This window comes from Rhinolophus sinicus, linkage group LG11 (genome assembly GCF_036562045.2).
Source record: "Rhinolophus sinicus isolate RSC01 linkage group LG11, ASM3656204v1, whole genome shotgun sequence".
In the NCBI taxonomy this organism is placed as follows: Eukaryota; Metazoa; Chordata; class Mammalia; order Chiroptera; family Rhinolophidae; genus Rhinolophus; species Rhinolophus sinicus.
This window is the reverse complement of record NC_133760.1, coordinates 8,512,412-8,538,816: the sequence shown is the minus strand read 5'-3', so window position 1 is coordinate 8,538,816 and position 26,405 is coordinate 8,512,412. Positions and strand designations below refer to the sequence as shown.

At 51.4% G+C, this 26,405-nt stretch overlaps 1 protein-coding gene across 1 annotated transcript; it reads right to left on the bottom strand.

Moving 5' to 3' along the window:
• Positions 1–739: 739 nt before the first annotated feature.
• On the bottom strand, positions 740–26,034 carry EML2 (EMAP like 2). The gene is given in 23 exon segments (XM_019754901.2): positions 740–1,150; positions 2,709–2,839; positions 3,813–3,908; positions 4,332–4,419; positions 4,925–5,022; positions 5,254–5,342; positions 5,673–5,740; positions 8,313–8,444; positions 10,040–10,165; positions 10,313–10,467; positions 13,335–13,434; positions 14,153–14,287; positions 15,103–15,198; positions 16,303–16,413; positions 16,511–16,580; positions 17,084–17,233; positions 20,213–20,342; positions 20,555–20,583; positions 22,514–22,618; positions 22,813–22,936; positions 23,027–23,245; positions 25,779–25,901; positions 25,904–26,034. Coding segments are annotated over 23 exon segments (2,547 nt in total). The 5' UTR covers positions 25,950–26,034; the 3' UTR covers positions 740–1,024.
• Between the last annotated feature and the right edge of the window lie 371 nt (positions 26,035–26,405).

The following is a 26,405-nucleotide window of genomic DNA, read 5'->3' as shown; positions in this document are numbered from 1 at the left end:
TAACCACATTTGAGCCCCCTGAATCCTGATGGGCCTCTCTGGACTACCCAGTTCCAGGACCTGGCATATCTTATTGTTTATGACGGATGGAGTTGTGTTTGTCTTTTGTAACCCAAAGTCCTCATACTGTAACTCCCAGACATCTTTTGTGTCATCGCCCCATTTCTTTGAAAGCATACCTTGCCCTACTTCAAACTTGTGGGACAGGTGGAGGCTTCTGAGTTTTTGCACAATCCCACCTCCCTGGCCACAATCATTGGTCCAGGACTGGTACTTCACCCAATCATAGTAGACCAACTGGCTGGTCAAGTTAACTGATATGCAGATGGGCCAATCAGAATCCTTCCCTGGGATTTTTGGACTTGGAGCCCAAGGCTGGTTGATGTGACCTTTGCAGCTGCTGGGTGCCATGTTTCTGTGCTGTGGAGAATGCTGGTTTGAGAAAAATGCTGACTTGCAGGTCACAAAAGGTATGGCCTGAGTGTCCTGGTGGCCCTCAAATCCTTGGTTCAATGGCCCTGAAGCCCAGAGGCACATCTGCCCTTCCTTGTTTGATTTGTGGGCCAACTGAGTTCTCTTTTGTCCTAGAGCAAGGTTCATTTCTATCACTTACATCCAATAAGGACCATAATAATGGTCCCTCCTCACAAACACTGTAATATATACACACACACCCATAGGCACACACCTATAGACATAATCTATGAACACACCACATATGCAGACCCTGACACTCCACCTCAGTGCACATGTCTTTATTTCTGGATGATATAAAAGAATAAACTTAAAAAACACCCCAAACCAAACACCCTAATGGCTTCCCCAAGGCAATGTGACCCCTCTTCCCACCCCGATAAATAGAGACTTCTGTCTGTCAGTCTACCCTCCCACCCCCATAACCCTCTCTTCTATAGACATACTCTGGGTATATATTACTCTACTCGGCAATAGACATCTCCCGAAAATAGAATTCCAGCCCTCCCATCTAACTCTACCCTGGCCCCATGTCCCTGGGGCCCCCATATCAGACCACCCTCCACTGCAGTATGCTGGTGTCCTTGCCCCCTGTGGTCAGGGCCATACTGTCATCCCACAAGAAGGCCACATTTGTCACATGGCTGCTGTGTCCACCGTATTTGTGGCTGAGAGCCTGTGGTAGGGAAAGAAGGAAGTGAAAGGTCAGAGGGGGCAATGTCACTCCATGTCTTCCCAACCTGACCCCCTTCTCCTCTGCTTAATAAATCCCCCTTTAAGAACCAACAGGGCAAATGATCTGATTTCTTCAACAATTCAATGGTATTAAAAAAAAACAAAAAAGAGTGTGCATGTGGGGAAGGCTGTTCTGTACAACCAGATACAAGACCTAAGCGCATGCAATGTTTGGACCTCGATTCAAACAAACCAAAGTGTGTGTAGAAGGCCATTTTTGGAGACAATCAGGGAAATTTGAATACAGATTGGGTATTAGATCATATTTAAAAATAATGTTAATTAGTAGGTATGAACATGGATTTGTAGATATGTAAGAATTATCTTTATTTTTGAGATATGAATGCTAATCTGGAGAGCTAAAAAGTCATATATTGGGTTGTTTTTTAAAAACTTCAGGAAAAAAAAGAACAGAAGAGAAAAAGAGAAGATCCAAGTATGCCAAATCTGGTAATAGTTGAACATGGGTAATAAGTACAGGAGGGATCACCGCACTATCTTATCTGCTTTTATGTATGCAAATTTCATAATAAAATATTAAAACAAATTTCGTCTCTGTTAGAACCAGAGAATGGGAAAATTAACATCCAGTTTTATCTTAGACCCAGGTTATCTGTTAGTGGCCTGTGGATATGTTGAATATACTCTCAGTGTTTTTAGAAAGATAGTCGCTGACATTTGAAAATCAAGGAAGTGAGGCAGCCGATTAGCTCAGTTGGATAGAGCGTGGTGCTGTTAACAAGGTTATCGGTTCGATCCCCTCATGGGCCACTGTGAGCTGCGCCCTCCACAACTAGATTGAAACAACTACTTAACTTGGAGCTGACGGGTCCTGGAAAAACACACTCAAATAAAAATAATCAATCAATCAATCAATCAATCAATCAATCAATCATGGAAGCTCACTTTAAAATCCTGATTTCCAGCTTCTGTCAAAACCTCAGAAGATCAGAATGCACTGAACCAGCAGCCCCCCAGTAGTGAGGTGTAATGGGGTGTAAGGAGTAGCTGCTGCCCAGCCTCATTCAATTATTCTCACTGCCTGTCTGACCCTGTGGCCTTGGAGTTTGTGTCCCTTGTTCGAGAACTGCAGATGTTGCAGATGTTGTAGAGCACAGATGCTGTAGATCAAAAATAACCTTACACTTGTAGTTACTTGGAACCATCGTGCCACTTAGAATGTCAACTTGGTGAGGGCAGTGACCTAACTTGTTTACTGCTGTATTCTGTGCCCAGGCACACAGCAGGTGCTCAATAAATATTTATTGAGTTAATGAAGATAAAAGAATCAAAACGCTCAGACTTGCAGATGCTCAGAGGTTTAGCACTACAGACTGAAATTCATCAACCTTCAGATTAAGAAAGGCCCTTGAGATTAAGCCCACTGCCCTCCTTGTACAGGTGAGTAAACTGAGGCCCGGAGAGGACCAAGGCTGCCTCAATCTTGCCCCGATGGCTGCTTGTTACCTCCACCCTGCCAGCCCCCCAGAGGGACTCACTCGAGGCTGACAGCAAGGGTAACTAAATAGGTGGACTTTGCCAAAGTCATCAGCTGAAGCCAGCAACTTGCCATCATGGGAGCGAGCCACGGCGTTGATGTCAGTACCATCTGCTCCCTCAGACCAGATCCCTGTGGGTGTGGCGGTGGAAGGATATCAGCGGGAGCCATGGACTCTCCAAGAGGAACAGGCCCCATCCCAGCCTCCCTATCTTCATCTCACCCAGACTGTCTCTAGCCAGGGGTGGGAGTCAGAACCCTTTGGAAATGTGTATCTGATCCTGTCCCCCACACTACTCAAAACCCTTCAAGGTTCCCTGGTGGCCTCAGGAGAAAGCCCCAGCTTCTCACCATGACCCCTAAACTCTGCGTAGCCCTCACACATACTGCTCTAGCCTTGTCCTCACCAGAGTCCCCCTTGAACTCTGCAATGATTTAGCCACCCTGCCTTCTTAAATTTCTCCAAATGCCAAGCTCTATGTCACCTCTGGGTTTCTGTACATGCTATTATTCCATTTACCTAGAGACAGCTTTCCTTCTTCACTGCCCTGGAATCTAACTCCTCATCCTCCAGGACCAGCCTGGATGTCCCTTCTTCCAGGAAGCCCTCCCTGACTCCCTCCCTGGCTGGGGCAAAATGCCCCCTCTGGGCTTCCTTGTCCCTGCCTGACCTACTCCAAGTTGTCCAGGGATAAGTCTGTCTCCCCCACTGGACTATCAGCCCCATGATGGCAGGGCTGGGACTGTCGTGGTCACCACTGTGCCCCAGCACTGACCAGCCCAGGGTTGGGCACAGAGATGCTCAGGAATTACATGTTAACTACATTAATGCCTGAATGAAGGGGTGACTAGGGCACCTGCAGTGTGAATCTTTCTGGACCAGGTGCCACCACCCATTTGGCCTCATTTCATTACATCTCCAAGGAATATCAATGGTCGTCTCACCCTACCCTTTCCTCTTACACAAATACTGCCCACAGGTGTACTCAAGAAGTGAGTTTCCCACTCTGGAGGTAACCAATAGAAAGAGACTGTGAAAACAACCAGACGGGGATATTCCTTGGAATTTCTGTCTTTAGTGGGACTTCCCCATTCCAGAACTTACCGAACACCCCAAATCCCAGGACACAAGTAGCTGTGGCCCATTCCATGTTCCTAACAGCATCTGCACTGGTGATCTGCTTACAGGTAGCTGGGTCCCCTGGGGCAGAAAATGGGGGGAGGGGTTCAGAGTGGAAATAACTACTTACTTAACCCATCCATTTCACACACCATGGACACTGATGTCCAAGACAGGAGGCTAGGGTCCCAGGACTTATTCTACCTCTCCCGACTGGCTTAGAGGGCTAGACCCTAGGTCCTGACCCCCCAAAACGTGAGCAGGGGCATCTGCTTAGAAACCTGCACCCCACCCATCCAATCAGAAAGGGGAAGGACTGGTGAAAAATGGGGTCCACCAGGGAGGTAATCAAGCCAGGAAACCAACCAATCAGAACAGCCTTTAAATACAATAGTCACAGGAGAGATACCTGAAGAAGCCCCTGCCTCCCCTCCCAGAACTCAGGGAAGTCTATGCAAATAAGGAAACCGAAGGAGGAATGCCTTTGGGTCTTGGAGAACTCACAGTACAAAATCTCATAGTCCCCGGAGTTGGTGACAAAGCAGCTGCTGTCCTGGGCCCAATCCAGGTGGGTGATGAAACTGGAATGGCCCTACAGTGAGGGAAGGGATGGAATTAGAGCTGGAAGGGGCAGGATTAGACCAGAAAGAATGGATGGCAAAATACGGAGGTTCGGTGAGAACACAAGGGGCTAAAAGGATACACAGGCCTTTAGAGCGTGGGGGCAGGGCCAGACTACCATGGGCGGGGCCAGACTGTGATGGGGGGCCAGACAAAAGGCTTAGAACACAACGGAAGCTTAGAACATGTGGGCAGAGCTAGACACAGAGGATTGGGCTTTAAATGCAAGGGACTGGGCTACACAGAAGGTGTGCTTAGAACATGATGGGCAGGGCTACACGAGGGGGTGGGGCTACATGAGGGGTGGGCTTAGAACACAAGAGAGGGTAAGTGTGTGGGCGGGGCTTAAGCCTTCTTCACGTGATCAGGGCAGTCAGTTGAGCGTTGAAGCTGTGCTCCCTTAAGGTAGAAAACTGGTTAATTTTGCACCCCCTGGATGGAGTGGCGGCGCGGGCTGGGGGTCACTGCCCACTCACCGAGCACTTGCCCAGGCGGCTGACCTTGCGGCCGCCTTGGTCCACCGTGTACACGTACACCAAGTTGTCGTGGGAGCCCACGGCCAGGTACGCCCCGTCTGGGGGAGGGGGAGGGGGGCTATGAGGAGGCACCCAGGCTCCACCCCTTCCTCTCTCAGATTCAGCCCCCCACTATCCCAGACTCCTCAGTAGTCCCAAACTCCATCCCCTTTTCAGTCCTAGACCCGCCCCCCAGGCCTGGACACACAGGTTCCACCCCATCCCCCTGCCAGTAACTGAGTCTCAGTTCCCAGGCCTTGCCTCTCCAAGGTCCCAGGCCCACCCCTTACCTGGGGAGAAGCTGACCACTGAGATCTGTTCATTGCCATCTGTATGGATAGCCACCAGGTCATGGGTCTCTGTGTCCAGCAACAGCCATCTTTAAGGAGAAGGCATGGGGGAGGACAGAAGAAGAGGGGTGAGCTGATCTGGGAGGAGGAGGGCAATCTGTGAGACCTGAGGAAGGGACTCCAGAATAGATTTGGAGAGAAGCTCACTCCCAAGGAACGTTGGGAGATCAAGTCTTGGCAAACAGTTGGTACCTAATAATGTTCTCTGCAGGCTCTGGGCGAGTAGGGAAGGGGGTGTCAAGGGACAGTTTGGGAGGGGGGGAGCAAAGCCTGGGGGAGTAGGGGAGGGCGGTGTCAAGGGACAGTTTGGGAGGGGGGGGAGCAGAGAAGACCTCCCCAAATGCCCACTTCAGCTTTACCTGCCAGTCACTGTGCCCACAGCCAGGACAGAGCCACTGGGATGGAAGCCAGCAGAGCGGGCAGGGTCCTGTGGAGAGAGAAGAGATGTGGCTCAAGGCTGGGGTCCCCTGTCCTTCTGGCCATACCCCTGCCTCAGAGCCAACTCTCAGCCTGGAATGAAGGCTCTCACCTTCCTCTGCTGCCCTCCAGGAACCCATTGCCCCAGGCACTCTGGAAACCATTCCCCTTTCCTTTAATAAGCCAGCTGGAACAGAAAACATCCCTCCTGTCATTGTGGATTCTGGATCCTTTTTAACTCCTATTTTAAATACCCACAGCTTGATTCATCCAAGATGATTTCCTTAGGTGTTTTTTCTAGAGTGAGACAAAGGATATCTATAAAGTCTATCAACTTATCACCAGGCGAATCTGAATGCCTGTTTCCCCACATCTTATCTAACACCCAGCATTGGGTATTATCATTTTTAAACTTTGGGAGGGCATTTGGTTGGTTCGCAGGCAATAGAGTACGATGGAATCAGACTTGTGTACAAAATGTGGCTGTGACACTTCTACTTATATGACATCAAATAACTTTCTCTGTCATAGCCTTGGTTGTTTCATCTGACAAATGGAGATCAATACACATTTTCCAGGATTATTATAAGCAAGGTGTAAAGTCCTTAGAATGGTAAGCTGGTAAATAAGATGGCCCACAGGAAGCACTCAGTAAAGGTCAGCTATGATTATAATTTCACTGTGATAATGGACAAGTGATTTTATCTTTCTGAGCGGGGATCCGTCATCCCTACTTCCTTGTCGTGAAGGTCAGGGAGAGGAGTTAAAAACATGGTGTGCATGAAATGCTAAGCCAGTTTCTCCGGGCGTGGTCAACAGACCACCTGCATCAGAATAACCTGAGGGAGTTCGTTACAAATTGTACATTTCTGGTCCCAAACTCAGACGTCCTGAATCAAGACTCTCTGTGGACAGGACTCAGGATTCTGTGTTTTTAACAACTCCCAGGAGGGTGGGCCCAGTGGCTCAAGTGGTTGGCGCTGTGCTCCTAACGCCCTGCCAGGAGTGGCCAGAAGCCAGTTTGAGTGGCTGGCAGCCAGCGTGTGCTACCATGGGCTACCATGTGCTGCCATGAGCTGCCGGTGGCCAGTGTGAGTGGCTGGTGACCAGCAGCCATCATGAGCGACCGACCGCTGACCGACTGCCTCAGCCATGGGAGAGCGCAAGGCTCATAATACCAGCATGGGCCAGGGAGCTGTGTCCTACACAACTAGACTGAGAAACAACGGCTTGAACCGGAGTGGGGTGGGGAGGTGGAAGAAGGGGAAAAAAAAAAAAAGAATAAAATATTTTTAAAAGACACCCTGAAAAACAAAAACAACTCCCAGGTGATTCTGATGCCCTGGCAAACTGGAGAACTGCTGTGCTTTGAGCACAGGGCCTAGCATACAGTAGCTGTTAAATTAGGCAGTCAGGATGAGGATTACTATATATGCCCTAACAATTTCTAGGGCACACCATCCCTGATTCATAGAAATTCAAAGGTCATCAAGGGTTCCAGGAACAAAGGTAATCCTGGATTCCTGAAGCAAAGCCTCAACGGGACGGGTGGTATGGGGGTTATGAGGGACTAACTTTATAGTGTCCCATACTGCATAGGCAGGAGAGCTTAAAAACTACACTGCCCAGAATCCCTTGCAACTATGATTCCGCTGTGATTTGGGATTGACAAGAAGTTGAAATTGGGTGGGTTCTAGAAGGCAGAAGGCGGAGGCCCTGCTTCTGCCACTTCCTTTACCTAGTTGGATGGTGAAAACAATGGCATTTGCTATGCTAGTGATCAGTCACTAACCTTGAAAAGCAAGGGCACAGAGTATGTTTTTGGTCAGTGCAAATGCAGCCACCAGTCGGTCACTCTAGAGCAGGGGTGTCCAAACTGTGGCCCCGCAGGACCAACAGCGGCCCGCGATCCATTGTTAATTAGCCCGCAGCAAATTCCAAAAATATATTTAGTTTACTTAAATAAACCAGGTGAGGCAATACGTACTTCACCTCGAGTGAGTGGCCCAGCTGTTTGTGTATTTTACCGCATATGGCCCTTGGTGAAAAATGTTGAAAAAAGTTTGGACACCCCTGCTCTAGAGCAACACAGTCCAGTAGAACCTTCTGCAATGATGGCAATGTTCTCTCTTAGCACTTTGAAATATGGTGGCCATTAGCCATGTTTGAAATGTAGCCAGTACAGCCAAGGAACTGAATTTTTAATTCTGTTTACATTTTAAAGTTAAGTTTGAGTAACCACATATATTAAACAGTGTAGTTCTAGAGCCAACACTTGCAGGGACCACAGCTTCCTGGTTCCTGAATTGCAGCTACAATGACAATGGCATTTTCTTGAACTCAGCAGTTCCTGACTCCCCACCCTCCTGATTCTGACAAAGGCAGCAGCTCCCCTGGAGGGTCGGTTCTGTGCTTTTGTTCTGGGCATTCTCCCTTCTAGTCCTTCCAAGTGAATATGGAAGCACCTAAATCCCTTTCTGCTTAAAAAGACCAGGTGCGGGTTCTAGCTGATGCACTGAGCCCCGACACATCGAGACAAGTGGTTCGGTTAGAACACTACGTCACCTCTCCAGTTCCCTTACCTCAATGATCCTGCTCCACAGGGGCTGGTGGGACTCTGCACTCCACAGATGCACCAGCTTATCTTGCCCACAGGTCACAAACTGTGCCCGGCTGGGGTGCGTGGCTAGGCCCCACAGCTCTTCCACATGGCCCTGGCAGAAAGGGAAGACTATAAGTCCTGACCCTGTCCCCTCAAGTCTGATGCCAAAAAGAAGTTCTGGAGTAGCCCCAGCAACACACCTGCCCACAAGTGACCCAGGGAAGACCCTTTCCACTGTGTTTCTTAAGGAGGCTGCGATCGAACAGACCCCTGCCAGTGTGTGGCTTGAGGCAAATGCCCCACCCTCACCCCCAACTTTGCTTTTTAGTTTGCAGTGGGAGGCAAGAGAGCATGATGGGTAAGAGCTTGACTTTGGGAGTCAGACAGTACCCAGAAGGCTGTGGGATCCCATGGAATACACGCAGTCCAGTGGATCTGCCTTCAGCTTTCTGTTACTGACTGTGGCAGTCACCTAGGCAGGTGACTTCTCGTGAAGCCTCAGTTTGAGATTCTGTAAAATGGGGCTAATCATTGTACATGCTTCATAATGTTGTTGTGTTCACTCAAATTGTGGATGGAAAGTGTAGAAGGCTAGTACAAAGTGCTTACAAAATGGAAGTGGCCATTATTATCAATAACACATATTAATATATTTAGTCATAAATCATTAATATTGATAATCAATGTAATTATAATAATCAGTATCAATATAATGATAATAAATCTAACAATAATTAATATATATTAATAATATAGGATATTGATAATATTATTAACGGTCTCCAACGTCCCTTCTGGGGATACCTAGAAAATCCCTCTAGCCCTTGTTTTTCTTCATCTCCTTCCTACGGAAAATAAAGCCAGAGGGGGGATGTAAATGCAGCACCATGATTTCAGCTCTCCTGTCAGAGGGAAAATGCATGGAGGGGGTGAAGGAAGGGAGACCACTGAACAAGGAGTAATTTTGGCTATGACTCTCAGCACTTACTCTATGCCAGGCAACATCCAAAATGCTGTATATGAACTGACTCATGGAATCCACAAAACCCCATGACGTCAGCTCTCTTATCCTCCTTTCATAAAGGCACAGAGAGGTTACTCACTTGCCTCATACCACACAGCTTATGAGTGACAGGGCTGTGATTAGAACCCAGGCAGTCACAATCTAGAATGCATGTTCCTAATCAGCATACTATACCATCTCTCAGGAGCTGGGATTTTTAAGTGTGTGGGGGTAGGGTTTTGACACATCAGGAGGGAATTGTGGGTATTTGAGCAGCAAGAAGAAAAACAGAAGGACGCCAGAGGGCCTTCTTAGATCCCTGGAGCTGCAGACCTGGACCTGGGAGGTGTGTGCACCACGTTATGTGCAGCCTGGGTGACAACATGTCAGGGCACTTACCGACAGAAAAGGACACCGCCCTGATCAGAAGAGCTGAGGGCAGCACAGTTGGAGGATCCTGGGGACCCTCTGCTGTGCTAGCAGTTACCCTATTGGTTGCTGGATCATGGGGAGTTCTGGGAGGAGTCCTAGGTCCGGGAGCAGGTAAAGGGAAGGTAAGTGGTATTGGTCAGGCCAGAAGAAAATGGATGGGGCAGGGAGGTGAGGAAAAACCAGAATGGGAAGATAGGAGAGATGAATGGTGCACGGAAGAGAAGAGAGATCGGAGGGGAGGGAGGCGGGTAGGCACAGAAGAGAGAGCTCACCTGGATGAGCAGCGAGAAGCCCGTGTGCACAGAGCCCTGCAGGATGGAGTTGCGGGTGGTCCCCACATACAGTGTGTCTCCCCGGCCCTCCGCCACGGTGCGCACAGGGCCAAAATCCTCGGGCACCTGGGCAGGCAAGAGAGGAGAAGGCAGACAGATGAGTGTAGGACAGACATGGGTGGGGCTGGGAGTGACAGGCTGGGGAGAGGAGGGTCTAGTATTAGGAGCCCTGGTGGGGTGAGGGGAGGTCTCCTTACTTCATAGGATCCTCACCTCCACCTCCTGCAGCTTGCTGTAGTCGGAACCCCAGAGGACCACCCGCCGATCACGGCCCCCTCCGGACACCAGCGTCCCGTCCCGCAGGGCGCAGAGCCCAAACACACCACCATCATGGGCACCAGGCACCGCCTGAGTGATGCGGTTCCCACCTGTGGGGTGGTCAGGGCCAGGGGTCAGCATGGGGAGGTTTCCCTTGTACTGACCCCTGAAAGCAGCTTGAACTCTCAATCCTACATCTCGCCATTTACCCACCTTTCCTTCTATCAACCCTCCCACCCCCACACTCATCTGTTCAAATACCCTGTTCAGTAAACCATCTGAACTAATATCTATCCATCCATCCATTCACCCTTTGATCCATTCACCTGTCTACTGGTTTGTCCATCCATCTATCCACTCACTCAGCCATTCGTTCAGCCATTCATCCAACCCAGGGGTGTCCAAACTTTTTTAACGGTTTTCAACAAGGGCCATATGTGGTAAACTACACAAACAGCCGGGCCACTCACTCAAGGTGAAGTACGTATTGCCTCACCTGGTTTATTTAAGTAAACTAAGTATATTTTTGGAATTTGCTGCGGGCCAATAAAAAATGGATTGCGGGCCGCAGTTTGGACACCCTTGATCCAACCCATCGATGTACTGATCCATCTATCCATCCACCCACCCACCCATTCATTTATCCATCCATCAATCCACCTATCATCTAGTCATTCACCCTCTCTTTCATTCAAGTACCCATTGATTGATTCACCAGTCAATATATCCATCCTTCTGTCCAAACATCCACACATGTCCATCTGTTTTCCCATCCATCTATCCATTCATTCATCTATCCACTCATCTGTCAATCTACCCATCCATTCTCATTCATTTATTCACCCATTCAAATCAATAGTTATTTAGCTAACGTTTACACTGGGCACAGCCTCATGCTGGGGGATACTGGGTACACAGTGGTCACCAAGACAACCTCAGATGTTACCCTCACAGGGCTTGTGGTCCAATTTCAGAGACAGACTTACTACCAGTCAGTGACAACCCAAGGCTGGGAAGTGGAAACCCAGACTGTAGGGGTCCCATAGAGGATAGCCAGCCTGGTAGGTCAGGGAGAGCTTCCTGGAGGGGCTGGCTGAGCAAGGATCTGAAGGTTGAGTAGGAGTTGGCTAGGACAAGAGGGTGGAAAAATATGCCAGGCAGAAGGAACAACACGTGCAAAAGGCAGAGAGTAGGACAGAGCAGGGACTATTTAGGGAACTAAAAGAAATCTGGTGTGACTGAGTGTAACATACAAGGGGCAAGAGAAGGCAGGGCCAGACCAGGCAGGGTCTTCGAGGCCTCAGCGAGGAAGATGGACCTTGTCCTGAGGGAACAGGGGAGTAATGGGAGGGTTTGGTGGGGGAAGGACAAGGTCAGGTTTATATTTGGTTCTGAGAACAAACAGAACTGGAAACGGCAAGACGGGCGGCTGTAAGACTAGGGAGAGGCAGGGACGCAGAGGAGAGGAGGAAGGAACCCTCTTCAATTCCCATCCTTGAAAATGCAGATATGGTGCCACATGTAATACATCATTTTTCCCACCTATCCTTCCACCCATCCGACACCCCAAAGCCCCACAGGCTGGACCCAGTGGTAAAATTGGGGATATGGAAACGAATCAGTCAGTCCCTGGCCTCAGAGAGCTTATAGTCTGCTGGAAAAGACACACTGCCAATTACTCAGAGCTTATTCTCAGCTGTCTAATCTCAAGATAAGCTCTGAACAACCCTGTAAGGGAGGTAGTGATATTATACCCTAATTACAGATGGGGCAACTGAGTCTCAGAAGGGACGTGACTCTCCCAATGGCTACCCAGACAGCACACAGCACTGCTGAGACCTGAATCCAAGCCTGTTCAACTCCCCAACGCATTTCCCTCCCATTCCCCCCGCCTGGGGTAGCCCAACAGGGAACCAAACTCCCCTAGGTCAGGAGAACTGGCACTTAGAGATAATCCCTGCCTCCCCCTCAGTTTACAGGCAGAAATCTGAGGCCCCAAGAGGGAAAGCCTTTACCTGAGGTCACAGAGTGACACCTGGTTCCGGCCTGTCTCCCATATACCCATGAGCAGTGGGGCAGATGGCCTGAAAAGGGCAGGGGCCTTAAAGACCAAGTGCCCTGACTGCCCAGCTCAGCCACTTGCTGGGTCATTGCCCTTCTCTGAGCCTATTGTTTTTCATCTGTGAAATGGGAATACATTCAGTGCAACCTTGAATAAGGAACATAGTGTATGTGAAAGCAAAAGTACCCAGGCCAAAAATTCACTCGTTCATGCCATCCATTCACAATTCACCCAAAGGCTGGAACAACCCAGTAAGCCATTGGTTGGGACCACCATTTATTCATCCATCCACCGCCTAGGACAACCAATTCATTTATTAATTCAGTAATCAATCTACTTTCTGGAACAATCCATTCTTCCTAATACATTAATCCATTGGCTGAGATAATCATTCATTCATTCATTCATTCACTCATCAATGTATAGACCCACTGCCTGGGAAAAGACCTATTCATTAACACAGTCAACCATTATGGGGACAACCGTTCGTGTTTTGCAGTTGTTCATTCACCCAATCATCTACCATTAAGTAGCACAGCACATTCATTACTCATTCATTCATTGACTAAGAAAATCCTTCCATTTTTTCATTCCCTTATTAATTTATCTGCGACAAACTACCTCTCCATCCATCCACCTACCCACCCACCCACAACTGGGTTAACCCATTCATTTATAGCTCAGATTTGATCCCTAACATGGGATTTGCAGAGGACAAGTGTGGGAAATAAGTAAAGATTTCGCGGAGGCAAGATATTGGAGCTGAGCCTTGATGGGGGTGTTGGAATTGAACAAGTAAGGATTTAGCCTGCTTTATCATACACTGCACACAAGCAGGGTCAGAGAAAGGGAGACACAGCCGAAGGTGCTTAGGAAGGACCAGATAAGGGACCAAATAGGTGGGGTGACACTGACCTTTGCCCCAGACATAGAGGTTCCCCCCAGAGTCCCCGGTGACCACATCGCCACCTTCCAAAAAGGTCACACACAGCACATACTTCGGTTTCTCGTGTTTCTAAGGTGGGGCAGAAGGGGAAGGTGTCAGAAGTTCGCCAAAGCCAGGTGGTCTCCCCGCGCTTGCCCATCATCCAGGACCATGGTCCAGGGGACCTCCTCCATGCTCTTGGGAGGCCCTGCATGAAGCGTCCCCATCTCCAGCCTGCCCCAATGAGTGCTCACGTCGTGTAGTTTCTGACTATACTCTCTCCCTTTCCCATCCCTGGACCCAGTTCCTGCCTCCTCTCTCCTCCCTGATTTCTGTCCCCTCTGTCCCTGGTTTCCCCTGCTCTCTTCCCCTAGGATTCCCCTCTCTCTGCCTTATTTCTCCCCTCTCCCTCCCTCCCTCCCTCCCCATCTTCTGTCTGTCTTTAAGTAGGTCCCTCTCCTGGCCCCACATTTTTCTCAGTATCTTTTCAGTATCTCGTCTCAGTATCCGTTTCTTTGCCATTTGTGCCTAGTGTTCTCAGGGCCTCCCTTTTTGGGATGAAGCCCCAACTCTCACCAAAGGCAGGAGAGCCATATCAGAGGCTTATCCTATTGAATCCTTGCAACTTCAGAGTTAAGGAAGATCACCCCCATGGTATGGGTAAGGAAACTGAGGCCCCGGCAGGCAACGGCACAGTGTGCTTGTAATCTGCAGCCTTTGGGACTCCTTGGAGTAGCCTGTTGTCTGCCCTAGGTATCCCTGCCTGCCTCTTTCAGGCCCAGGCCGTCCCTGTACCCATGGCACTCACCTCAAAGAGGCCCTGCCGCTTGCTCAGGCTGCCGCCCTCCAAGCTCCAGAAGTAGATGTGGGATTTCCCACAGGTGATGAGCACGGTGGGGTCTGTGGGGTGGAAGGTGGCTACCAGCACGGCCTCGTTGGAGCACTTTGGGGAATGGGAGATCTGAATGAGGTCCTTAAAGCCACCAGGGCCACCACACCCACCCATGTAGGACTGCCCTCTACAGCTGTGTGGGCTGTGCACTCACACCCAACTTGCCTGTATCTTCTATCTGGGCAAACTTAAATACAGGAGGCAGGGCCAGCCAGTGATGCATTATTGCCGTTCTTACCAACATAACAGCAAGACACTTGGACAGCCCTGCTCTGTATCAAGCACTGTGCTAAACACTTTGAGGGGAAGACTCTTGCCTAACACCACACAACCAGGTAAGCACTGTGTCCAGAATCAACTCATGTAGGTCGGACGCTACTGTCCAGCCTCGCAACCATTTCTCCTTCCCCAAATCGTGGGCCCTGATCCAGAACCCAGTCTCCTGCTCCCAGCCCCGGAATGGGCATGTGACCTTGTGCAAGTAGTTCTTCCCAGTACCGTGCCTCAGGTTCCTCATCTATAAAATAGGCCACTGCCCAGGGATGCAAGTCAAGGTCTGTCTTGGACATTGCAGGACTGCAGAATCAGCAGTCAGCCACCTTGTACCAACCCCTCTGTTGGGCCTGGTCCACCCACCCCCTATCCAACATCATAGCCTGCAAGGAAGATGCTACCATTATCCCCATTTTACAGATGATGCAACCAAGACTCAGAGAGGGCAAGCCTCTTGCCCAAAGTCACACAGCCAGCAAACAGCAAAGCCAGGATTTAAATGTGAGTTTATCTGATTCCAGACTCCTGACCACTGAGATCTGACCAGTCCCATGGGACACCCCAAGGAGAAGAAATGAGGACAGTTACCCCACCTTGCTATCCACCACCTTGGTCTCCTTGGCCCAGTCCCACACGGAAAGCATGTGATCGTTGGATTCGTCTACTGCACAGAGCAGGTTGCCCCCGTTCTAGGAGGAGGAGAGAGAAGGGGGAGAGGGGCAAGGTGGGTCAGGATCCACCTCCCCCAACACTTCAATCGCTGGGGCATTTGTCACTCAGACCTATTTTAAGATGTTCAAAGTCTCTGGCTCACGTCACGTGAAACATTAAAATACATATTCCCCATCCAGCAGCCATACACACGTTTAAAAGGTTTTTATAATTTCCCTTTTGAAATGACTCTTCCCTAAGAAATCAATCTAATTTTCCCTCAGCCACAATTTCTCTGCAGTCATCACATGGTCAGGAATTCTTCCCAAGACCTTCTAATCTGCATTTTCCTGTGGAATGACTTTTATGTATATGAAATTAAACAATCAAGTGGTAAAATGCTGTTTTTTTCATACCTTGAAACACAGGTTAATTTTGATTTTGCAGGGCTCCCCACATACACATACACTTTGGCAACAAAATAAGTTTTTTTCCTCCGAAAGTTCTAAGATGTCTCCTTAGGTCTCAGAAAACTTGTGAGGCTCTAATCCTGGGACTTCTTAAACTATCTGTGGGAGGACTGGCTGTTTTTTATTCCCCAATCCATTGTAGGCCAACACTTAGATAAAATACGGTTAAAATGTAAAATATGATTAAAGAATAAACAATAAAGCCCAGCAATCACGTACTTGGATGTTGTGGGAATGTCAAATTGCTCTATAAATTCCTAAAGGCTTACTCTCAATTTCTGTACTTATCTTGCCCAGACCTGCCAACACCCATCTAAGATAGTAGCACAGAGCCTCACCACCCTGGACACTGGGCTGAAAATACCTAAGGGATAAAGACCCTTGGAGAATGAAAGGTGGTGTGAAAAATAATGCAACAAGCATTACCTGATCTACAAGGCGTCACTGAGGAGTATGTTGGGGCAGTCAGGAACCTTCAAAAGGGCTAACAGGGCAGATCTGTGAGGCCACACAGATGGGCGTCCAGCCTAAAGTGCTGCCAGGAGGCATGGCCTACACTTGTGACATCACAGTGAATGCACGGCCTCCATCCCAAAGGGGCAGGTGGGAAGACGCAACACTGGCTCCTGAGTTTGGAGGTGAGGGGCAGGTGAGGGTCGGTGCAGGACTCACCGATTTGGAAAAGCCCACACAGCACACAGCTCGGTCAAACACCCCCAGGCCCAGCACGTGTAAAGTAGAGAGGGAAACTGAGTCCCAGATGCGCACATGGGGTGGCAGTGGCTACAGGAAAGAAAGAGTCCTGTTACCTGGGGGTCCAGCTGCCTGTGGGACCCCCACCCTGTAACCATCTCCCTGTCCTGCCCCCCCACTCGGTTACCTTCCCCTCCTTAGTGGTACCTGCCACCTGTCCAGTGGCAATGGTGACCATATCAGGGTGGACCGCCAGGCTGAAGGGAGAGAAGACAGACGGACAGGGCTCAGTGGGAGGGAGCAGTCCCCAAGACCTTTCCGGTAGCAGGCCACAGCCACAATGCCTGCTTATTCATTCCACAAGTTGGTTGACTGAGTTTAGTTAATAAACATTTCTTTAGTCTTTCAGTAGCAATACCCCCAAAGGGTACCCCAGCTCAGAAGCAAGACTCAGGCCTGGGGTCTCTAACTCAAATGCCTACAGGGCTCAGGCCTCTACCACAAATGGCCAGGAGAGGGCATCCATTTAAAGGGGCCCACAACCAAATAGGCCCAACACACTGCAGTATTGTCTGGGGTGTCCGCTCTGAGTTTTCAAAAGTGAAAAATCCAGGCAATTGAGTGGGTTCACTGACATTTTAAATATAACCAATCTATATTTTCCGCCCCGGAGTTCAGCCTGCAGGCCAGTGGAGGCCTGGCACCACTCTGCCGCCCCAACAGAGCCGGAGTTCTTTTCCCACCCCCTCCCAGGCCTCACCATTTGATGTCATCATTGTGTCCCAGGTAGTGCCGCTGCCTCTGCTCCTCTATGCTGTACAGCACGGCCACGGAGGCCACGAAGTACACTATCTCCCCTGTGGGCAGCAGGTAAAGGTTGGCGCGGCAGTCTCGGCCACGGTAGCCATAGCTGGAGATGCCCGGGCCGGTTAAGGAGCCTGTTTGTCATTGCTCGTACTGACTACCAGACTCAACAAGGTAACGGAGCTAGGTTCTTGCTTCCACTCTTATATCCGTGGGGGCTTGAATGATGGTAACCCTCCCAAATTATGTCCACCAAAATATTACCCTCTCCCGAATCTGTGAACGTGACCTTACTTGGAAAAGGAGTCTTTACAGATGTAATTAAGAATCTCAAAATGTGATCATCTGGATGGGCCCTAAATCCAATGACCAGTGTCTTTGTAACACATAGACCCAGGGGTGGAAAAAGCCATGTGAAGACAGAGATTGGAGTGAGGCAGCTACAAGCCAAAGAACTCTTGGGGTTATCAACAGCCACCAAAAGCTGGGAGCCAGACATGGAACAAATTCTCCCCTAGAGCCTCAGTATGGACCGTGGCCCTGCTGACACCATGATTTGGGATTGCTGGTCTCCACAACTGTGAGAGATTTTCCTGTTATTTGTTACAGCAGCCACAGGAAACTAATATAAGCTCTGGACCATCCCCCTGCCCCCAGAGGGATGTTGTTAATACCTATGAACACAAAGCTCACATCCCACCTCTGCTCAGAACCTTCCCATGGGTCCCACCTCACTCATAGCAAAAGGGAAAATCGTTACAAAAGCCCAGGCACAAGTCCTGGCCTGATCTGGGCCCTTATTCCTCATTCCCCTCATACCTACCCAGCTCTTCCATGTTCTCACCTTTGCACTCGCTGTTCCCTCCACCTGAGTATGCTTCCCCCTCTCCCTCCATGGTTTCCTCACCTCCTTCAGATCTTTGCTCCACTGTCAGCTCCTGGGAGAGGCCTCCCTGCCCATGCTATTTGAAACTGCAAACTCATGCACCCTCACTGCCCTCATCCCCCTCCCCCCTCATATTTCTGCAGTGCTCTCATCAGCATCCCACATGCTATGTGTTTAACTTAATCTGTCTCCACTAGTCTCTGCTCCAGGAGGACAGGGATCTTTGTCTATTTTGTTCACTGTTGTATCCCTTGTGCCCAGATCAGGGCCTGACACACAGCTGACATAAGAAATCAGTACCTGCTGAAGGAATGGCTGACGCTCCCTTGTTCAGAACTAGCCTGGTTGGTCCCTCCCTAGCCTTAGCAGGGTTCCTACCCTCCCTTGCTGTCTGATTTGGGAGTTCTTCACAATGCTAGATCATTAACTGCCAACCCAAGCCTTGGCACTAACTTTCCCTTTGCCTAGTACATTCTACCTGCCACTCTTCTTAGCTTTCACCTCCTCAGAGCTGCCCTCAGGCTCATTTCCTCCACTGAACTTATCCCATTTAGTAATTATCTGGTTAATTGGTAAACTATCCCTACTCCCCAATGAGACTGAGTTCCATGGTAGCTGAGACTGAGATGTTTTGTTCAGTTCTGTAACTCCTCCTCTGAGAAGCCCTCCCTGACCCCCAGGCTGGGGCAGCTGCCCACTCTGGGTTCCCCCATTCCAGCCCTGCCCACTATAAGTTGTCACTGCCAAGGAGTCTGTCCTCCAAGGACTGAGAGCCCAAGAGGACAGTTAGACACTGTCATGGTGAATACTGGGTCCCCAGTCTATGGCCCCAGAAAATGTTTAGAAAAGATTTGAATGAATTTCAGTATGTGTATCCTGACTCCATAGAAACTGCCCCACCCTCCAGTCATTTTTGAGACGGGAAATGAGCCACACTAACTTTTGTTGTCTCGGCTGTCTCTCATCTGATGCTTATCAAGCCAGGCCTGGTATGACAGCTTGGTATGCCTTGATTCCCATGTATATTTCCAGCTGCCTTGAGGAGACTCTGAGCTCCACCATCCCTGCCTCCTCCAGAGCAGAAACCAAAGCCAAGAGAAGAGCACAGGGACTGGGTCCCTAGGATTAAGGATCCCAAGCCCCAATGGACTTTTTGAAAAAAGCTTGGGGCCTAAAGTCAGAGTTCTTGACTCAGATCTGCTCTGGCTCCCTAGGACAGGGCTCAGTTCCCTCTTGGCCTCAGTTTCCTCTCTGGGAAGTAGCAGTAGTAATTCCCATCCTCCAGGCCTCAGAGAACTCTCGGAAGCCACTGGCTGTAAAAATGCATTCTTAATTCTACAAAAGAGAAGGATGGTATTATTCAACATATTTACACATCAAAGAACTTAGAACAGTGCCTAGTATGTAAGTGCTCAATAATGATTATTTTTATCAATTCCTGTTTATGGGACACACATTATGAGCTCAGTACCTTTACACATTGTTTCATAGCCCAATGAATCTGAGATCATGAAACCCATTTTTCAGGAGACAACTGAGACACAGAGGCAAGGTGACATGTCCAGGGTCACACAGCCAGTCAGAGGCTAGGCTGGGGTTTCAACCCATTTCTGCCAGTCTCCAAAGACAGGGTTCTTAACCATTACCAATTTCTGCTTCTCAAACACACCAAGCCCACACCAAGCCCTTGTACCTGCTGAGGCCTCTATTTGGAATATTACAGTTCTTCCTATGCAGGCTCGTAATTGTTCAATTTGAAGCTCAAATGCCCCCTCCTCAGAGAAACCTAGTTATTCCCTTTCTATAAGCTTAGGTTACTGTATTCCCAGCATTTATCACTATCTGAAATTATCTTGTTTATCTAATGACTGGTTTCTGTGTTATCATCTGCCCATCCCCCCCTTTAGGTGAGCTCCATAAACCAGCTCACCAGTACAAGAGAATTTGACATATTGAAGACGCTCAGCAAATATTTGCTGCTTTAATGAATCACAAAAGAGAATTTCAGCTAACCTGCCTTCCTCTGCCCCCTCCTGACTACAGGGTCAGCTTGACCCCACCAGCCACAGAAGCCTGGAAATCCCACCTTCAGTACAAAGACCTCCCTCCTGCTGAAGTCCCACACCAGAAGGGCTTTTGTCCCCTCTTACTGGGGGATGGGGTGGGGGCGGGGAGGAAGAGATTAAAGCAAAAGGATACACCCAGTCCAGCTTGAATCGGCGGGAAGGCAGCTCTGAGCGTGTCTCTAGGCTGTAGGTGGGCGCCAGCTCATCTGGGATGAGCATGAGCACAGGGCGGCCCCTCAGGAACATTTTCACGGAGCCCTCCTCTGTCAGAATACCCCTAGAGGTCAGGTGCTGACTCCAGCCCCCATCCCTTTTTCCTCTCCCCTTCAGGCTTTACTTTTAAAAAAGAAAAAAGTAGGAGGGGAAACTGAGGCCAGAGAGGCAAAGGCCTAGCAGCCAGGTCCCCTGACCTCCAGCCTCCCCCCTCTCACACCAGCAAGCCCCCAACCAAGCCCCTCACCCTCTCCCCACTTACCCACGCTGAAGATAACTTCTTTGGTTTTGCTGTCAGGACAGGACAAAAAAAAAAGCACCCTAATTAGTAGGCAGGTCAGAAAAGGGGAACCACTCTTCCCCCACCCCAACGCTCCCGGTTGGTCTGATGCGTAAGGGGGGGCCGCGTAAGGAGCGGAGCGCTGCCTCTCTGCAGGCCGTGTGCTTTGCTCGGTTGATCTTGCAGAGCCTAAGACACAGGCCCAGAGAGGCAGTGATCGCCAAAGATCACACAGCACCAAGTGGCAGGAACGCGATCCTGGAAGAGGGGAGTCAGCAGAGACCCCACCCTCCTAACCAGAGCGGCTCTCCCAACGCTCCCCACCCCCACTCCCACAGCGCCCCGAACTTCAAGCAGCAAGGGAAGCGGTGAACGTTTAAGGAGAGGGGTGTGTCTCCACGTTCCCTCCGCCGGCGGAAGGGGGTGATGCTCGTGGGCCTGGGTCTCTGGCGAGGGAGGAGACCTGAGATCCAGGACCCTGAGCGCGGGGAGAAGGGGGTCTGCAAGAGGGTCTCACCCAGCTCCAAAGCTACTCATGGCGGCGGCTGGCGGAGCTTCGGGGCCGGGGGTGGAGCCGGGACCGGTCCCGCCGCTTCCGGCCCTGGGAGGCGCCCGCGCCGCCGCGCCCTGACCCGCCCCCCGCGGTTGACCCCGCGAGCGGGCGGGTCACAGAGGGTTTCAGATCCCGGGCTGTGGGGTCCTGATACCAGGCTCTTTTTAGGGGATGGAGGAGAGTGTGGCTTGAGAACATGGACTCAGTGGCGTGTATGGCTGAGTTCAAATCCCAGCTCTTCCACTTCCTAACAGTGTGGGCAAGTTACCCAACTTCTGCCTCGGTTTCCTCGTTTTTAAAACGGGGGTAATAAGAGTACCTGCCTCCTGGCGTGGTTGCGAGAGTTAAATTAATTAATTCCTGTGAAATGTCTGGAGTAGGGCCTGGCACAGCGCTCTGTACGTGTTTGCTATTATTTGAGTGGGGTTGAAACGTCTAGTTTTGGATGGCGGCCCTGCCTTAGTCCTGCCCCTAGTCCCTGACCACGCCCATTGAATCACGACCCCGCCCTTACGTTTTTACTCCGTTCAGCTCAGCTCTGCATTATGGCCCTACCTCCGTGGAGTTGACCATGCCCAACATTCTGATCACACACACCTCTCCAGATTCTGCCGGAGTTGACTCTTCTCTGGATAATTGACTGTTCCCCTGGGGCCCTCCACTGGTACCGCCAGGAATTCTGACAATCACCGCTTTCACGTGACCTTGTCCCTGAGTCGAGTCCCTTCAGAACTCCAGGTTGGCTCCGCCTCCAGAGATTTGACCGTGCCGCCTATAGCCCTGCCCAACCCTCAAGCCACGCCCATTTCCTCCTGGCGGTGACCCAGGCTCCGCTCCGCCCAGCTCCTTGCATCTGACATTCCCCCACCTGGTCGCAGTCCCAGTGACCCCCACCCCAGGTTCTGATTTGACCAGGCTAACACTTCTGGCCACGCCCTCAAATTCCCATCACGCCCCTCCCTCTGATTCTCCTATTCCCTGCAGAAATTTCTCTGATGCTTCTTCCCTGGTAGTACCCCTGATACTCAATGGGGACTCTACTTTACCTTAATAGCCACGCCCACAAACTTGGCTCCTCCCTGACCTCTACTAGAGCTCATCCAGGAGACAAGACCAGCCACATCCCTCTGTTCTAATCCAGCCCCTTAATGCTTTGACCACGCCCCTCAATGTTGGCCCCGCCTTTCCAGGCCTTCCCCTTTCTACCACACTTTGTCAAGATTGGTCCCTCCAAGCCTCCGGCACGGTTCCTCATTCTGAACTAGATGACAGCGCTTTAGGTTATCACATCATGGCCTGGGGCATTACCATAAATCCCCATTCTCTTGGATGCCCATCTGGGGTCCTGGCCCCACTGTCTGTGACATGGCCCCGCCTCGGACTCTTACCCTTCCTTTTTGGCACTGCAATTGCTGCTAGAGGATGTGGTGCGGCTGCGGGGGTCCTCGCGGCGCACCGAGGCCAGGCGCTCCGGCGACAAGTAGCGGCGGGCACTACAAAGAGAGAGCACACATTTAGGGCGGGAACCTGCGAGGTCAGCGGGCAAGTGCCGGAGGCAGACGAGAATCTCCCCGCACCTTCCACTGCTGGAGTTCGAGAACATGAGTCTATCCCTTTCCATATATACTGTCTCTGTCTCCCACAAGGTTAAGAAAGGAGGCTGAGGATCCCGGCTTTCGGGCCTTACCTGCGTCCGGAGGTCGCCTCCTTCTTGGGGGAGGAAGGCGACGTGGCATAGCCACCCACGCGCCGCTGGGGTCCTGAGCCATTGAGGGGCGTCCTGGTGGGAAGGCCTTTCAAGAGCTGACACACTAGAGGGATGAGGTTAAACAGAAGCCCGTGAGTGTGAGGTCCGAGCACCGGCCCCTCTCTATCTCACCCTTCCAGTCTAGAAAAGATACCCGAGGCCGTGGTGCCTAGGCGCGGAGGCGCGCGGCCCTTGGGGGTTCCCCGCGCGCGCAGTGCAGCGCCCTGCTCTTCGCATGCCCGTAGGCGACGCAGCGCGTCAGCCAGCGCCGCCTTTAGGACCGCCAGCTCGTCTTCCTGCAGCTGCAGCCGCTGCTCCAGCGCCGACACGCGGTCGTCCACCTCCATGCCGCTAGTGCCCGATAAATTGTCATCTGGAAGGTAGTGGAGTACTGGCTGCAGAGGCCACTCAGGAACTCCAACGCCCGAAGTGTCCTTCCCGCCTTCCCCGGACTGAGCGGGGCCAGCCACGCCCCCTTCCTCTCCCGCAACCTGGGCCTGAGACGCTTGGAGATGGGCCAACAACAGGGCTCGGAGGAGGGGTAAGGAAATCCCCATGGCTCTCAGTCCTTACCCCCACACTCCTTTCTGCCGCAGCGCCCTGGAGTGTGACCTTAGGGAAGTCCCTTCCTCTCTTACCTTGAAGAGTCTATGAATCTAGAGCCTCTCGACTCTGGTTTTAAGATTCTATGACTAAGATGCTAAATATTTGTGAGTGATATCAACATTTTAAGGATGACATCAACTTATTCCTAGTGACACCAACGTTCTAGAATTGATCCCCAATATTCCCTGATGAATAACAATATTTTATCGCGGTTACTAACGTTCCACCTCTGACTTTCCTAGCCGAAAGGTCCTGTGTGGTCCCCTTCCCTTTCTCTCCACGCTGAGGGGGTTCGACCCCAGAGCCTGAGGCAAGGACAGAGTTTCTGCGGCCCCTGGCGGGAGACTTGGGGGTTGCAGGCAGCGCGTCGCAAACCCAGGAGACCCACACAAGGGAGATGCGGACGAGGACCTGACACCCAAACTCTCTTCTCCAGCCGGAGCATCTCTCCTCTGTTCCCCTACTTTATTTCGCTTCTGTACCCCACGCCCCAGATTCGGCTCTCCCTCTCCTCTCCAGCCCAAGGGTGCAGCCAAAATAACTCTTCCATCGCCCCTCCCCAAACACATTTTCCCGAAATGGGAGAAGCGGAGGACCGAGGTGCCCCCCTTCACCCTTCCTCCCAGACCGCTCATACCCAGACTCATTGCTGGCAACAACCGAGGATGCCCTGGCCCCAGTCACGTGGTAGCATTAACAGGGACGGGACGCGTACGTCGCACCTGCCATCCCTCAGCCATACCTCTCCGCCCGACCGCTGGGCTCCGCAGTGCAGCCTTCAGTCCCTCCCCGCCCTCCCCCAGCGGCCCAATAGTCTGCCAGGCTTCGCCTGCCCTGTCCCCCACCCAGCGCCAGTCTGGTCCGGTGCCTGGACCTGAAGAGGAAGGTAGGGGCTTCCCAAGGTCGGAAGGAGATAGTTCTCTGGACTTGGAACTCAAGAGGAGGGAATCTCAGGGTCCTGTTGGCATCACATATGCAAAGGAGGAAAACTAAGGACAGAGGTTGGAGCAGTGTGCAAACTTGCCAAAGGTCACACAGCAAACAGGTGAGGGGCAGGAGGGCCCAATCACCTCGTTGTGTGGAGCCCCCTCTTACTTAACATTAATAATACCTACCAAAAAACAGATTTGTTAAAGTGGGCTTACATGTGGCAGGCACTGTTCATGCAAAACACTTAGCATGTTTCCCAGCTCATGGTATGTGCTAAGTAAATCCAGAATATAATTAACTGTTATTATGGTACCTAATGCTCCCAGCGACTCTAGTAGTTTACTATTATACCTATTCTAGGAGAAGGGGAGGAGAAAGGGACAGAGGTCCAAAGAGATGAAGTTACTTGTACAAGGACACATGCCTTTTCAGCAGCAGAGTAGGTACTCCACCCAGGTTTAGGCACCCTGTCATCCTGCCTCAAAGAGGGGCACAGAGTGAAAAAATGAGCAAGCATCCTGGTCCTCTGCCAATTTCAGTGGTCCCTGGCACTGAGGTGTGTGTCCAGGGGAGTGAGCCTCTAAAGTGGAAAAGGGTTCCTTCTCAGGGCCCTTTGAGTGAAATAGAGGAGCTTTCACCTTGGTCCTACAGCCTCCACCCAGAGAGGCCAGTGGCATTCTGAGGCCTTGGCCTGGCCTCCACCCCAAGACTCAAGTCCTCTGACCCTACAGACCATTCCCCACCTCAGTCCTTCTGCCCAGAGACCATGCTCCACTTCCCACTTCTCCCATCTCCCCTCCCCTCTGCCTTCACCTCCCCTCATCTGGGCCTGACACGCACAATGGCCCTTCTAGTATCATACTAATTTGTCTGGAGAGAAGAAGGGAGTCTTAAGGGGTGGGAGGGGTGGGGCCTGAGAATTTGGGGGGTATAGTAGAGGGCAAGCCCTCTGGTGGTCCTCCCCAGTCCCACACCCAGTCCACAAGTCTACACCAAATCCCACCCTCCCTCTAATCTGTCTGTCCCTCTGCCAAGAAGGGAGAAGGTCCCAGAGGATTGAGAGGGGATAGGGAGGACAGAGTTTCAGACCTCCAGGCCTTCACCCCTTCAACCCCAAGCTCCTGAAGGTTCTGACCCCTTGTCTCCATCCAGTCACCTCTGGAGAAGGGGGGAGTCAAAGCGGGTGGGGGACTGCGATCAGGATTTTGGGGATCAAGGACCTTGCTCTGGGGTGAGGGTCCTGCTGGAAGACGAAGGAGAATCTTCAGCAAGGGACAGGGATGGGGACTTGGAAGCAGGAGGTTAGGGCAGGAGGAGATGTGTCCAGCCCTGGGCGGGCCCAGGGTCAAAAGTGAGGAGGGGGGTCTCACCGTTGCAGTATTGAAGCAGCGAGGACGTGTCATAGAGGCCGCAGAAGGCCGGGCCGCGCTCAGCCATCGCCCAGCCACAGCCACCGCCGGCCCCCCCGGCCCCAGCCCGGGCCCGGTCCCCCCCCCAGGCCCTGCCTCCCGTTGCCATAGCAACGCCCTTCGTTCCAGCATCCCCGGCTCGGCCCGCCTGGCATCAGGCGGCCGACTCCGGGCCTGGCACCCAGATCATCTCCCAGGATGCCCAGAAAGGGGGGGACGGGACACCCCCTACCAGGCCACACAACACAATCCTCGGGCCAGGATTGGTTGCGCCTAGATCCCCCCCCTCGGTACCGTCTGGTCCCGCCCATAACCAGCGCGTATTCTCTCTAGACCCCCCAAAGAGGTCTAGGACCAATGAGAGCCTGTCGCGCAGGCCCCTCCGCCAATACGGACATAGAAGGACGGGAAGGGGCAGGGCCTTCCCTGCTTTTCAGCCTGAAGCCTAACCACCGACTCTGAGAGAAAGATAGGGTGGAGGAAGACACTCCCATATTCCCAAAACCTTCTCCCTAATCTTTGAATGGATTTCCCAGAAATGGATTTCCCAGAATCTCCCTTGTGAGACTAGAACCCGACCCTGGAGTC